Source organism: Apteryx rowi, unplaced genomic scaffold (assembly GCF_003343035.1).
Source record: "Apteryx rowi isolate R43461 unplaced genomic scaffold, aptRow1 scaffold_91, whole genome shotgun sequence".
NCBI classification, from domain to species: Eukaryota; Metazoa; Chordata; class Aves; order Apterygiformes; family Apterygidae; genus Apteryx; species Apteryx rowi.
Window position 1 is genome coordinate 2,035,910 of NW_020451216.1, and position 13,334 is coordinate 2,049,243.

The 13,334-nt window shown below is 39.2% G+C and overlaps 1 protein-coding gene across 15 annotated transcripts in view; it reads right to left on the reverse strand.

Moving 5' to 3' along the window:
- Window positions 1-290: 290 nt before the first annotated feature.
- Window positions 291-13,334, reverse strand: part of KMT2C (lysine methyltransferase 2C) — a 205,097-nt gene continuing 192,053 nt past the window's right edge. For 12 of the 15 annotated variants that reach the window (XM_026091593.1, XM_026091603.1, XM_026091600.1 and 9 more), the window contains 13 exons: window positions 12,521-12,699; window positions 12,270-12,424; window positions 11,825-12,077; window positions 11,101-11,240; window positions 9,948-10,052; window positions 6,859-7,978; window positions 5,638-5,774; window positions 5,333-5,475; window positions 4,887-5,055; window positions 3,901-4,017; window positions 3,073-3,146; window positions 2,584-2,692; window positions 291-2,303 (listed from right to left, as the gene is read on the reverse strand). In XM_026091593.1, the coding sequence (XP_025947378.1) occupies window positions 2,211-2,303; window positions 2,584-2,692; window positions 3,073-3,146; window positions 3,901-4,017; window positions 4,887-5,055; window positions 5,333-5,475; window positions 5,638-5,774; window positions 6,859-7,978; window positions 9,948-10,052; window positions 11,101-11,240; window positions 11,825-12,077; window positions 12,270-12,424; window positions 12,521-12,699 (2,794 nt within the window). In that variant the 3' untranslated portion in view covers window positions 291-2,210. Of the gene's footprint in view, window positions 2,304-2,583; window positions 2,693-3,072; window positions 3,147-3,900; window positions 4,018-4,886; window positions 5,056-5,332; window positions 5,476-5,637; window positions 5,775-6,858; window positions 7,979-9,947; window positions 10,053-11,100; window positions 11,241-11,824; window positions 12,078-12,269; window positions 12,425-12,520; window positions 12,700-13,334 lie in introns of those variants that run through there. The other 3 variants (XM_026091606.1, XM_026091597.1, XR_003257810.1) reach the window with 2 other exon arrangements.

Below are 13,334 nucleotides of genomic sequence, written 5' to 3' on the forward strand. Positions count from 1 at the left end.
CCCTGCCCAGCACGGCAGCGTTTTCTTTTGCTAGCGCAGAGCGGCAGCCGGCGCTCGCCGAGGCGGCGGAGAGGAGCCAGGGCTGCAGCGCAGCGCCGGGGCAGGGCCGCGAGCTCCCCCGGCCCCCCGGCCATGGCGCTGCTGCCAGCGCTGCCCGGCCGCGGCGCCGACGGTTTGGGGCAGGTCGCAGCGGAGACGAGCGGCGGCCGAACGCTCCTCGCSGGTGGAAGCAGCGATGAAATCCTGAAACACCTGGAAAGAGAGACCCCCAATGAGAGCAGGAGACGTGATTTATAGATGTAAAATATTTTTATTTGTAAATGCTGATCTTCTAAATCTGTTTCCACAAATTCCAAAACCCATAACACTCTGTATACTTCAAAAAATTCATTTTTTTGTGGTGTTTTTGTTTTTTTTTTGCCAACATTAGATACTATTATACAGAACAGAAAAAAACTGTAGGACAAATACTGGTAGGATGTTGGAATATTGTACAAGAGAAGAAAAATATTCAAGAAACAATTTCATACAGCTATTTATCAAGAGAAAAATATATACAATTGATTTATTCTGTAAGATAAAAATACATCATGCCATATACATTACAAGTTCAGAACTGTATTACTGAATATACCAACAGTTTACAGTCCACTTTAATTGTGCACACAAAAAAAAAACTTCATTTTTTTTTTATATTTAGTCTGTGAAGTGTCAGTACCAGAATTTTAAGTACAAAATAAAAAGCTAACCTGGTTCAAAATGCTGATTAAGTTTCTACAAGCAAACACAAAACAGTGTTTATTTTTTTTTAAAGAAATGTAAACAAAACAATCCATACAAACACGTCTTTAAATTACATTTTCCAAAACCCTATTGCCAGAGTCCTGCAGCTGCAAGCACGTTACATCTAATTTTTTTCCTCGTTTTCCTCTTACGACGGCTATCGTATCAGACTTACGCTCATCTACATGATTCTATGCTGTTTACATGATTTAATGTAGGCTGAACAGTCACCTAATCTGGACTACTTTTGCTGAAGAAAAAACAATGTTCAGCCTCTATTTTGGGTGGTTTTAGCAGTTATTCACAGTTATCACAAATTGTAAGCACAAAAAACCTGACTTAAGAAATAGGGATGCAACAATATAATACAAATAAAATTAATCAGTCTAAATTACCCAAACATCTACAAAAGTCATAGTTGTAATATACAGGCCTTGTACCAGGCTTAAGGTTTACTTAAAAAAAAAAAAAAAAAAAAAAATCTAACAGACCACAGTTGAGACTGCTTTAAACATAAAAAACCCCCCTCTCTTTAAATTGAGATTTTGGTTATTCCATAATTGTAATCGCATGTCTATTAATACATGAGATCATATTGTAACATCCCTATTGACATTTTATAATAAGCACCCGAACTGCTGCAGAGTCTGGTAGCATTTGGTCAATAACTATTTTTATACTGTCTTTTTTTCAAAATATTTACACTTTTGTACAAAGTAACAGAGTTTGTTAGTTCTGCAGGTAACAGCAGCAGCTTGGCTTTCTTCTAACTTTCTTTTTAAAAATAGCTTCATTCACTTATTCAATAATAAATACAAAAAGGTTCTCTTATTTTACAGAAATCAAAAACTACAATAAACTGACTCATGGAATCAAGTATTTAAATGTATTTTAGTGCAAGTTATTTTTTCCCTTAGCTCTATCCCTAAGGAAGTCGTTTCAGTACATTCCTTGTTCAGTGGTGTCTACTTTTATTTAAAATTTTTCTTTAATTAGAGGGCCTGCCCCTTTATCAAATAAGGCTGTGGCCAGCACTTTGGACTTCTCCCTTTCGCTGGTGATTTCAGTCTTACATTCATATGTGCCTGCCTGCCCTGCCGCAGGTCAGCCATCGGTTCTTTGCCCAAGTTCAACAGTTTCTCCTTAGTGAGCTCGAAAACAAAAGTGCTGGACCATTCTGTTAATTCAGTTTAACCTCCCCGTGTCCGGAAAGTTAAGACAGCTTCAGATTTTGCCGGCTTGCTTCTGGTGCTTGTTTTTTTTTTTTTTTTTTTTTTTTTTTTTAATACTTGAGTAGAAATCTGTACTTCCAGAAGTGATTTTTTTTTTCCCCTTCAAAAAGGCAACAATTTTCTGTCGACAAAATCAAAAATGTGAATCACTTCTTCCTAGGGACAAGCAACCCTCAGAGACAGCAAGGAATGCATCTAGTTCATCCACTTTCGGCAGTTTACAGCTCCACAGTGACATGGAATCTTGTGCTGGTCGTCTTCAAAATCAAACTTATAGTCGTAGCAAAGCTGGAAGAAGATTAAGGAGAACAGTTAGTTAGGAAACATCGGGGTTTTACTACCTCCCTCCTTGTACCCAGAACTCTAAACACTAAAATACAGTTGATATTGCATCGTTAGGAGCTGGCAAGATTTAAACTGGAAGAGGGGAAAGGGAGTGTTGCTCTTCCCCACCCTGAGTAAGCACAAACAACTTGTACTAGGGGCTATAATAATAATAATAATATAAGTATCTAGAAATAAAATGTAAGCAGCAATAGGTAAGTAAAAATATATGACAGCGCCCTACCTCCTCCCCTTTCTGTATTCTCCTGCTGGAGCTAATGATAATTTTGTGTCCTCTCTCAAAAGTTACCACCTCAGCCACACAGTTAGGCGCACACGAATGGTTGATATACCTGTGAAAAGAGAGTTTGAAAAAGGTAATCTTGTAAGAAGATGCATCACTTGAGGCAAATCTAAAGCAAACCTTAGGATGACCTTAGCTTCAGGGGTGCACTGGCTTTCCAGATATAATTACATTACTCTGTACTTGTTTCTTTACCTAGAAAACGTGAAAAAAATCAAATGTTAACAAGATTCCATTCTTTCTTCACAGCTGTACATCTGCCATCAAATGTAATCAAGGATGAGTAAAGCCAATGAAAAAGGCGGCTTTAYTTCGGCGGGCCAGTCGGCAGACTGAGCGTACCAGCCGCTGGGGAACGCGCCGCACGGAGGCAAGGGAACACGGCTAAYGGCCGAGCGCGAGCGCCGCGCTCCCTCCAGAGCCACCCACCTGGCAGGGCCGCCCGTCAAGGTAGCATCGATGACGTGATCGTTGTCAATGCGGAACATGTACACGCCACGGTTCTGAAAAACAGAATTAGAAAAAAAAGAAAGACTCCTGTAGATTTTAAAGAATAGTTGACGATGAAAACAACGCAGCAACACGGGACATCTCCAAGTGCTCTGCAGCCACCACCAGACACAGCGCATCGGCTCGCTAGGCGGAGAGCGACTCATACCCTCCATCTAACACGCGGGGGACTGCCATTAACCTCACTGTTTTACGAGGGAATGGATGGGTCATAAACATAAATCTCTGGTGAATTAGTATTTCCCTCCAGTGGTGTACTAATAGCTTGGATTTCTTTACCACCTTTCATCTAGGATCTTGATGTGCTTCACAAATGCTTATTAACTGTTACAATACCTCTGTGTTAGACAAAGAAGCTCGCTTTAAATTTTAAGAAGTACTCATTAAAAATTGAGATCCTGACATCTCTGCAAGAGCTCTCTTTTTGTCCTCCAGCAAAGAGGATATATATTGCCTATCTGACTGCGGTGCTGTGAGATTTATTAAACATTTAAGCACTCTGAGATCCTTTGATAAGAACCACTGTAGACTCCCAGGTTTATATTTTTAGCCTGTTGCATTTATAGCACAGCAGCAGACAGAATCCAGGAGACCCGACTCCTGTTGCCCTGCTGCAGTCCGCAGCGAGCGCGGCCTCCCCCTCACCCGTGCGTTTATCAACAGAAAGGCAGCRTGTGTTTTGTTGCACAAACATTTGGAAAGGGAGGCGGAAAATAACAACAACAGTGAACAAATATTACTCAGTACCTGAGATTCATAAAGCTTCTCCTTCCTGTTTGCTACCTCATTCCGGATAATAGTTCCGATATATTCAATGACCATAGTGTGCTTTTCAATGTCTCTAGCAGCATATAGGCCCAGGCCCTACAAAAAAACATGCTGTGATTTAGAATTGCATAATAAATTTACATGCAACACTTCATTCCTCTGGGTGCCCCCAAACCATTCCTGGAGAAAATCATGCAAAAAGTAAACTTCCCAGAAAGAATAAAGTGGCACGGTTCGGTAACTGAGGTTTTAACAATCCTTTCTTAATGATGCAGAGCCCAGATTTACATTAAGTTTTTAAGATGCAAGGAAATGTACTGGAGTGTTTGGCTTCCATCTAGGTGAGCAAGCAGGCTTCTCACTGTACCTGCTTGGGTTGCTTAAAGGTTATAAATTCACTGAAAAACAGAGGAGGCCTTACTAGACTGGAAGAACATAATAGGAACACGACCGCACAGTTAAGTCCAACCTAGAATAAACAACAGCTATGTTCATACATAGCAAGATACACTATAAAGTTTTTGCAAAATAGTTTGTGCAGCAAAACCACCAAGAGAATGACACAGGGCAATGAATTCATTTTATCTTATTTTGTGAATACAAGCAAGCATTTAACTCTTCCTGCTCGTCTCGTACCGTTCTACAGCTTGATCTCAGCACGTCATATTTCCACGGATGCTGTTTGTAGAACTAAATATTCATATCTTTATTACGTCTTACTGATTTTTTGAGAAATATGCTAAAAAGACCTTGAAAGAAAAGGACTCATTTATTTTCTATGCAGCTGTAACAAATCAAATTGTAAGACACTGACATTACTTAAAAAGAAATCTTATTTGGAGTCTACGGAAGTGATTTACCACATACAAGTTGCCAATTTTGGGAAGAGACCTGAAGGAATTTTACAACTGCTTTATTTTTCAAAAATGTTATTTCTATATAAATTGCCTAATATGAGAACTGACCTGAATCCGCGAGCGAGCTAGATACACATTGGACTTCCATTCAGTTTTCATTTTCCGGTACTGAGAGGACTTGGAATGGACGAACTGCTTACTGTAAGGYGCGTTCAGTTCTCCCGTAACTGTGCTCTGAAATGACTTCGACGTGCTGGTGCTATTCAAGGTGTGAGGCCTGTAGGAATTGGGCATGTAACAGGAAAGAATACAAGAAAAACTGAAGATTTCTCTGAAAACAGCCACAAAACCAATTAATTTTTTTTTTTTTTTTTTTTTTAGACATACACACACTTAAAGCCAGCTAGCAGAGACAACAAAGCAATTCCTTTAGATTTGGGCATGCACATACACAGCCAAAGACGACAGGGTTTGTAAGCAGCAGACGAAAGCACAAATAACCCTAAGCAGCCTATAAACCCTGGGCTGTACTATGTGAAATTAAAACAAAATACCTTAACACAAACCTCTTGACATGGGTACTCATTTTAGGCTCGGCACGGGCACAGCCCGTGGGGTTGATGGCAAGAGGAAGTTCCATTAAGGGGTTTCGGCCATAGCGGAAAGTGTAGTTCTCACAGGCCTCAACCCCTGGAAGCTGCAAGAAAACAGAAACAAAAACAAAAAAAATCCAAGTAATTATATGCTAACAGTACATAACAAAACAGCCACTTTCCAGACTTCTTCCCCTTCTCATGTGTGTATGAGATATCTGACAATTTGGGGTGATCCAGCCAGAACTGTGATGGTGAAGACTCACCGATTCAGCAATCCTTGCCACTGCAGAGACTGTCAAACCAAAGAGGTCTTCACCCTTCAAATATCCAGGGAACAGCTGGAGCATTTCAGATTCTTTTCTTACAGAAGCAACAGGCTCCAAGATTTTATCCCACACACCTACATAACCATACAGAATAAGAATTACAAGGCTCAAAGAAATTACGGTCCATTGCACTAGTTTTGAAACTAATGGCTGAAGAGATCAGGAACCAGAAATCAATATTTAAAAAGCAATTTTATCACTAATTATATAAATAAACAGGCTAGTGTTTCAAAAGTGAAAGGGAGAATCATTTGATGAGTCACTGTTTTGTCTCGAACAAGCTCCAAGCAAACATGACATTTCTGTTGCACCTTCATTCCCAGGAATGCAGCTTTTATATTCGTAGCATAAAAACTTGCAGTTCCCTACCGATATGCCTTGCTCTTCAGGGAATCGGGCAGAGAAGCTTCTAAAGCTGCTAAAAAATTCTCCTTAGGAAACCTGCACAATGCAGAATTTTCTAAAAAATAAACTTTATTTTCTATTTCCATAAAATTGAGTGCTGAGTGTAATCCATTTAAGTGGGCAACTATCCAGGCAGTGGTTTAAGCGCGCTGCGGGTGCTGATCCACTCAGCCTTGCTCTGCCCAAAGTGGTTAAACCCAGAGCATTACCGGCACCGTTCACACGTCCAAGTGCCTGGACCTGCCCTGTGTGTTTGCAATCCGATGTATCGCCCTTCCCACCCCCAGAGACAACAAACTCAGGCTCCGGGAATGACTTGGCCAACTCACTATCTTTCCATTACTTACAAACTTCAGCACAGCTGGTTCAAAGATAATTGTGTAATAATAATGTCAAAGTCACTGCTCAGAAACCTACACTAACATTTCTACTATTTGAATTCATTTTTAATACCCCATCTAGGTTTTCCTCTGTGAGTTTATTACAAATACCCTTCTTTCATTTGCAGCTCATACTATTTCTTCAAAGCTGTCCTCAGTCTTCACAGCATTATATTAAAAAGGCACAGTACTAAATAAAGCCATTCACCACAGCAATCACATCCGTGGAAGCTCAGTATAACCATTACATTGCAATTTCTGAAATAAAACAATGTGCAAAATTTGACACATTTATCATACATACGATAAATACAGTAGTATTAAAACAAATGGTGGATCCACAGAAGTCATCGCTTTAGTTTAGCAAATTTACCTTTTGGTGTTGTGTCTGTAAGAACCAGATCTTCATGGCCTTGCTCCACAACCTTGATGACAAATAATGGAAGCCCATCCTTCTCCTCAATCGAGCAGAGATAGCGACAGCGTCTGTTTGCATATCTCATGCTCCAGTACAAGCGGCTGGCCTCGTATCCCACAGGGAAGAGCGCTTTGGAGGAGTGGAAGGCCTGCATCTGCTGGGGCAGCAGCTGACCAATGGCATGGAAAATCAGGCTTCCTACGCGGAAAGTGTGGTCACGTTCTCCTCGCTGTACTATGCTAGCAATCTGCCGCACTTCATCGCGCTGAACGTAGACCCTCCTGAAGACCGCAAAGTAACTAAGTTCTTGCTCATGAGTTCCCTTTGGTTTGTGCATGGGGCAAAGCATGGTCTTGTCTTTAAAAAACATGCATTGTGCTTTAATGGCACAGGTAAAGTGATAAATATTGGTGCACCTTAACCTGTGACAACCGCTGGTGGCGCCCATTTTGTGACAAAACATGCATTTCATTTGCAAGCCTCTTCGCAGTGCTAGTTCCACGTTTATTAAGGCACCAGCTTGTGTCTCATAGACTTCTGTAGACCAAAGAGCACAGTTCAAATGGACCCAAAGGTCTAAATCAAGGTTAAGAAGCCTTGCTGGTCCATCAGTTAATCCATCACCCTCCTCATGACAGAAGCAACATTTCCTATAGTCTTTAGGCACAGGATCTGGTTTAAGGGTTGTGCCCAATTTTTTAAGAAATTCATCTATTTCTTCTTCACAAGGAGGTTTGAATGATCCTTTAGGAATCACAATCTGGATGCTCCATTTCTTCCATTTCATTCCTTTCCATTTCTTACTTGGAGGCCGACAGTCATCAAGACTACTGTGTATTGCTTTTAACCTAGGTTTTAGTTTCACTGTTACCTTAAGCTCATCCGGTTTTGCCTCTACCTTGGCTGCTTCAAATGCAGGAGGGAACATGATTGGGGGTGAAGACGGTGGAGAAACTTTTTCCTGCAACTGAGGCAGACAGTGGACATCCAAAGTGGAGATGTTGTTGCTGTACTGATGGAATGCTTTAGGTGGCCTTTCTTTCATTGGCGACTGCGGCAAAGATGGAACTGATTCCTGATAAATCAACAGAAAACTCTTTAAAAAAAATCCCCAACCATTAAATGCCCCTTGAAAACACTCTGAGGTCAGAACTGAATTGAAGAGGTTATTCAGAATGCCTGAAATCATGATGCAGCAACGGAATAAATAAGATGGTAATTATCTTGACTCATGCTATCACAACTTGTGCTGGGCTACAGAGTACTACAGTTTTCCTGATCAACCTCAAACATGGCTCCCTTTAATACAGAAGAGGAAACACAAATAATCCTTTGTCCAGGTTTTGAGAAAAAACAAAAAAATCAAATGTCTTAGATAAGGTAACTGACAGATTTAATACTTAGGTATTTTTAGAAAGTTTGTACAGCTTCCCCCAATGGGTTATAACACAAACTAATCTAAAATATGGGTCACATAATTAATTGAAAGAATAAGAAATTTGTTATTTGGTAGTTTTCATGGAAACAAGTGAGGAGTAAATTCCTGCAGGGCTCTGGCTTAGTCATATACCTTGAGGTATTAACTATTCAGTCACAGGAAACAAGAATTAAACCTGGAGAGATTTAAAAAGAAAGAAAAAAAACAAGAAACCAAGGAGAACAATGGAAGTTTAGATTCAAAGTGCTTCATGTGCTTTGTATGATTAATCTTGAAAGAGTAAATGAAAGGATTAAGAGGCGGAACGTGAAATTTAATTAACTTAATTATGTACATGGTGATGCACTTGTGCAGAAAATGACACCCAGTTTTAATGCTAGTGAGCATGAGTTACACGGCACACTAAAAGGATGTGGATATAACTATATATCTTCTCATCCATCATTTCTTCCTGTTTCTTCTGAAAAAATAAGTAGGATGTATTTGAAGGAAGCCTGCATATTATACAGTATGAGAAAGAAAGCACGAATTATGTAATGCTTGAAGCATGTGGCCAGTGATGCCTATCAGTTTAGGGAAAAAAGGAACATTTGAACCAGGAAAAGCAGAAACTAAGCTAGCTAAAAGCAGCTGTCAAAAGATTTTATCTGTGAAGTGAAAATAAACCTATCCAGATCATTTAGTCTTGAATGAAGACTATTTAATTGTAATTATTAAATGAATAGAGATAAATTTAAGTGTTTTACCAACGTTAAGTTATTAGTAAGTATAATTTGAGAATCTACTTGAGGATCTACTAAGCTTATATTGGGACCATCCTCACCCTAAGAGACTTAACCCATATCTGCCTTTGAAACTAAATGTACCTGAACATAACAAGAAACAGTGTCCTGTGCAGAAGTACTGAGTTCCTTTAAGTTTTGCTGGATATCTCTCCTAGTGCCCATAGGTAGAAAATTGAAGCACAGTATTCTGTGCACCTGCGAAAAATCCCCGGCCTAATCCCACTTTCGATTAAGCAAATTTCTTTATATGTTGTGCAAAATTCTATCTCCAATACTTACAAGCTATTTTTCCTTTTCACTGTCAGCCAGCAGACTCTTTATTAATGTTTTGGTAATTAATGCTTGAAAACAGCAACTTTGTCCAAAAAAAAGAATAACTGAGTAAGATTATTTTTCCAGTTACATTAAGAAAATAAAGTCTTTTTGCAGACTTGCAGTTCAGCTTGCACAGTTTTAAATTTTTTACTGTAACATAAGCCAAATAAAAATGCAGAAAACAACCCCAAAAGATGTAACCAGGGTTTGTTACAATGCCTAGAGAACTTAAATGCACAGACCGCTTTTCTGAGATTGGATCTTCAAAGCCTGCAAGGGCAGCAGAAGATGGTTTGTGTTCTGTTATACATCTCCGTTAGACAGGAAGTTTTCTAAATATAAATTCTACTTCATGCTGCTGGTTCCAAATTTCAATGTCCTAATATAGAGCAATTCATTTATAAGCCTCTAAAACAAAGTACAAACACCCCTCAACCCAGTTCTGTTCTTCAAAAAATAGCTGCAATAATCTCTGCTCACTAGGTCTACCGAAGTTGGATACTTACTTTGTTCTCTGAGTTTTTTGCTTGCACAGCTGCTGAATAAAGAACAAAGCAGTTGTTGCTACAGAATACAACGTCCTTCATTTTATCAGCACCTTCTTGGGAATCCTGAGAATCAAGCACAGATTATCAGAAGTGCATTTTAATAGCATTTTTCACATAATAAGTTATTGAAACAAATCTTCCAGTCTGGGCTAGAAACTCTGTCTACCTCTTTATTTGTGGAAAATTTGTGAAATAACGAGCACTACCGTGATATAAATACTTGATTATTTGACAGATCTAACGTTAACACCACCTACAACCTTGTTCGGGAGCACTTCTTGCCTTTAACAGAAGTTTAACAACCAAAATAAAGCACTCTATACTGTGCACCCATCTGCTCCATAGGCACACTTGCTAAGTAGAAATCCGTTTTCTTTTATCTTTAGATGACAAAAGAACGTCTCATTTCAGGCTACTCAAAGACAGATCATACTGTTTTATCTACTGATCCATCTGCAAAACATTACGGTGAATTCAGTGCTTTTATGACTACACAAGCACATTACTTTTGTCTATAAATTCTGACTTTATACCTTTGTTGCATAATCACCTCAATCTTATTTAAACAAAGAGCAACAGTACTTTTTTAATGAATGACAGTTCCCAGTGCAAATATTCAATATGTGCATATGGCTGTAAGGAGCTGGCTGGGATATTTCTTTACAGAAAAACGAATGATGAAAATACAAAAAGTCAAGACTGAAACCTGACAAATTGTTTCCTGCTCAAAAAAAAAAAAAAAAAAAGTATCCTTGCTCTTCTATTACTTTTTGAAATGGCAAAATGCCTTACAGACAGACTCTTGCTGAATTATTAAACAGAAGCGGTCATGGAAGGATGGCGGTAGAAGAATTTAGAAAGGTGTCATATATACGGAAACTATTTTAGGAAATTTACTGAAATATATTTTATACAAATAACACCTTTGACATTTCTTATTTGTACTACAAATGTACTTGAAAGTCCACACCCTGAATTAGCACACACAGAGAGGTGGGAATACGGAGAAACTAGGAAGACGATATCAGTCAGCATGATGAGCAGCGACCTTTGCTGCTTTCATTTGCTCACTGACCATTACATGCAAGAAATTAAATTTCTGTTGCAGTACCTGCTTCAGGAAAGGCAGGTCTTTGAAGGATTTCCGCACGCCACTACCAAGAACCACCACTTTGCAATGAGAGCACCATCGAGGTCTCAACGCTGAGCTTTCTGCAATATTTTGACTGTGATCCTTATAGCCACCTATCCCTAGAAAACAGGTAAGATCGTAGAAAGCCATATTAGACTAAATCAAATTTATGCTGAAGTCACAATATTATTCAGTGGTTTAGAGGACTAGCATCCTCCTGGATAGGGTGTGGTAGGCAAGCTTTAAACCATGTCTTAACAGGGAAATTGTTTAAACCAGACCAAAACCAACTATGTCAACATTAAGGCAAAAATACAGTCTCGTATGTCAAATGAGTAATTAAAATAACATAGGAATACATGGTTAAAGACTTCCGTAAAACTTTCTAGAATAGGAACAATCTCCTAGAACAAAAGATTTAAAATCAGACTGGACAGAAAACTTAACAATACTAGTTACTGCCAGAAGAAATACCTCATTGTCAATGAGACAGACAATATAATAGGTCTGATCCATCTCTGATTTCCATTAAGTTATGATTAACATCAGGAGGAGGTCCACAGGTACCGATCACATAAGTATTATTTAAAATAAGAATCAAAGGTTTAATTCCAGAGCGTGTATTTATATGGTTGAAATGTATCAACATTGACTCAACTAAAATTTCAGGACTGAAAACTGCACAGAATTGAAGCCTACTCACCATTACTGTTTGCGGGAAATGGCACATTAGGCTGCTTCAGTCCATAAGACCCTACAAGCCTGGCAGATCCCATGGATCCTGCCTGAGGACCCTGAAATAGTAAGTGCTGTCTGTACTCCATAGATGGGTTCATCCTGTGACTGCTTGCTGCTCCCATGGCGGATGGGACATCTGGAGCATTACTAACCTCATAACTGTTAGGAATTCTGACGTGGAGCAGATTGGAGAATGCAGCTACTACAYTACTAATGTTCTAAAAACAATAATAAAAACACCTTTGTTTTAACCAGACAGGCAGTAAAACAGCAATAAGATTAAATTATTACAAATTACAACAGCTGCTTTATTATACTATTCTACAACCCATTCTAATAGTTATTACTTATAAAACATGTTAACTCCTGCTATATTTTATATACATAACACACAAGCTTATTTCTTTTACCTCAGCAGCTGTGGGATGTAAAGTAATTGCTACAGATATAAGGCCAGATTTAGGACCATTCTGGGATGGTCCGAGCTGAGAGGCAAAGAAGCCAGAACCAGGTAATGCTCCTGAACCAGGTTCTGATTTTATATAATTCCTTTTGGCTTCTGAACCTGGAAATAAAATGAAATACACATGAGGTTAATCCTACATGGGTATGAATGGAAAAAAAAGCCTAGTCTTAATCGTTTCTGCTATTGCAGTCTCACCTTTTCCAGTACTGCTGGGTAGGATAGGAATGATGGGAGATGGTACAGGTTCTGGATTCTCCTCCTTCACGACTGACAAATCTGGATACCTRCTTATTTCCATTCCCACCACGCTTTCAGGAGAGGAAGAAGGAACAAAACTGTCAGGAGTGTCCCTATCCTCACAGTGATCTTGAACCCTGGAACAAAACCCAGAAGAAATGTTTTGGAAACAGTCTAAAAACCCTTGGTAAGCCAAAGTTACAAATCATGACCATTACAGATCTATCATGAACTTGCTTCTTACTACTAGTCACAGAAGGCAGTTATGTGTTACGCCATTATTCCTGCGTATCTACTGCTCCAGTGCACAAGGTGGTTTCTTGGGAAAGACACACAAAAGAAAGGAGGCACTAACGAAGCCCAGGCTCCCTCACAGAACTGTCCATTTCCCACAGCTCTACCTACCTGAGTAAAAATCATACTAATACTTAAACTCTTTGTGATGGATATTTCTATCCAAGGCTATTATACTACTATTACAGTCACTTACTCATCTATTGAAAAAAAGTTATCAACCGGTATTTCTCTTACTCTTCATTATATATTCCCTCTTCTTCCCAAGGGAAGGAGGGCATCTGAGATAGATTTGCTGTTAAAAGTCGAGTCACTTTTCTGCTCTCATTGGCCCAGTACTTGCTGATTGACCTCTTTACTTACACAAAATGAGAATTCGTGTCACCAGGCCTGAAGGGTATACAGAAGATTGGAAAGCTGCTTTGGATTAATGTACAAATCTGTGAGTGTTTTTAAACGTGTTCAAAATTCATGCCAT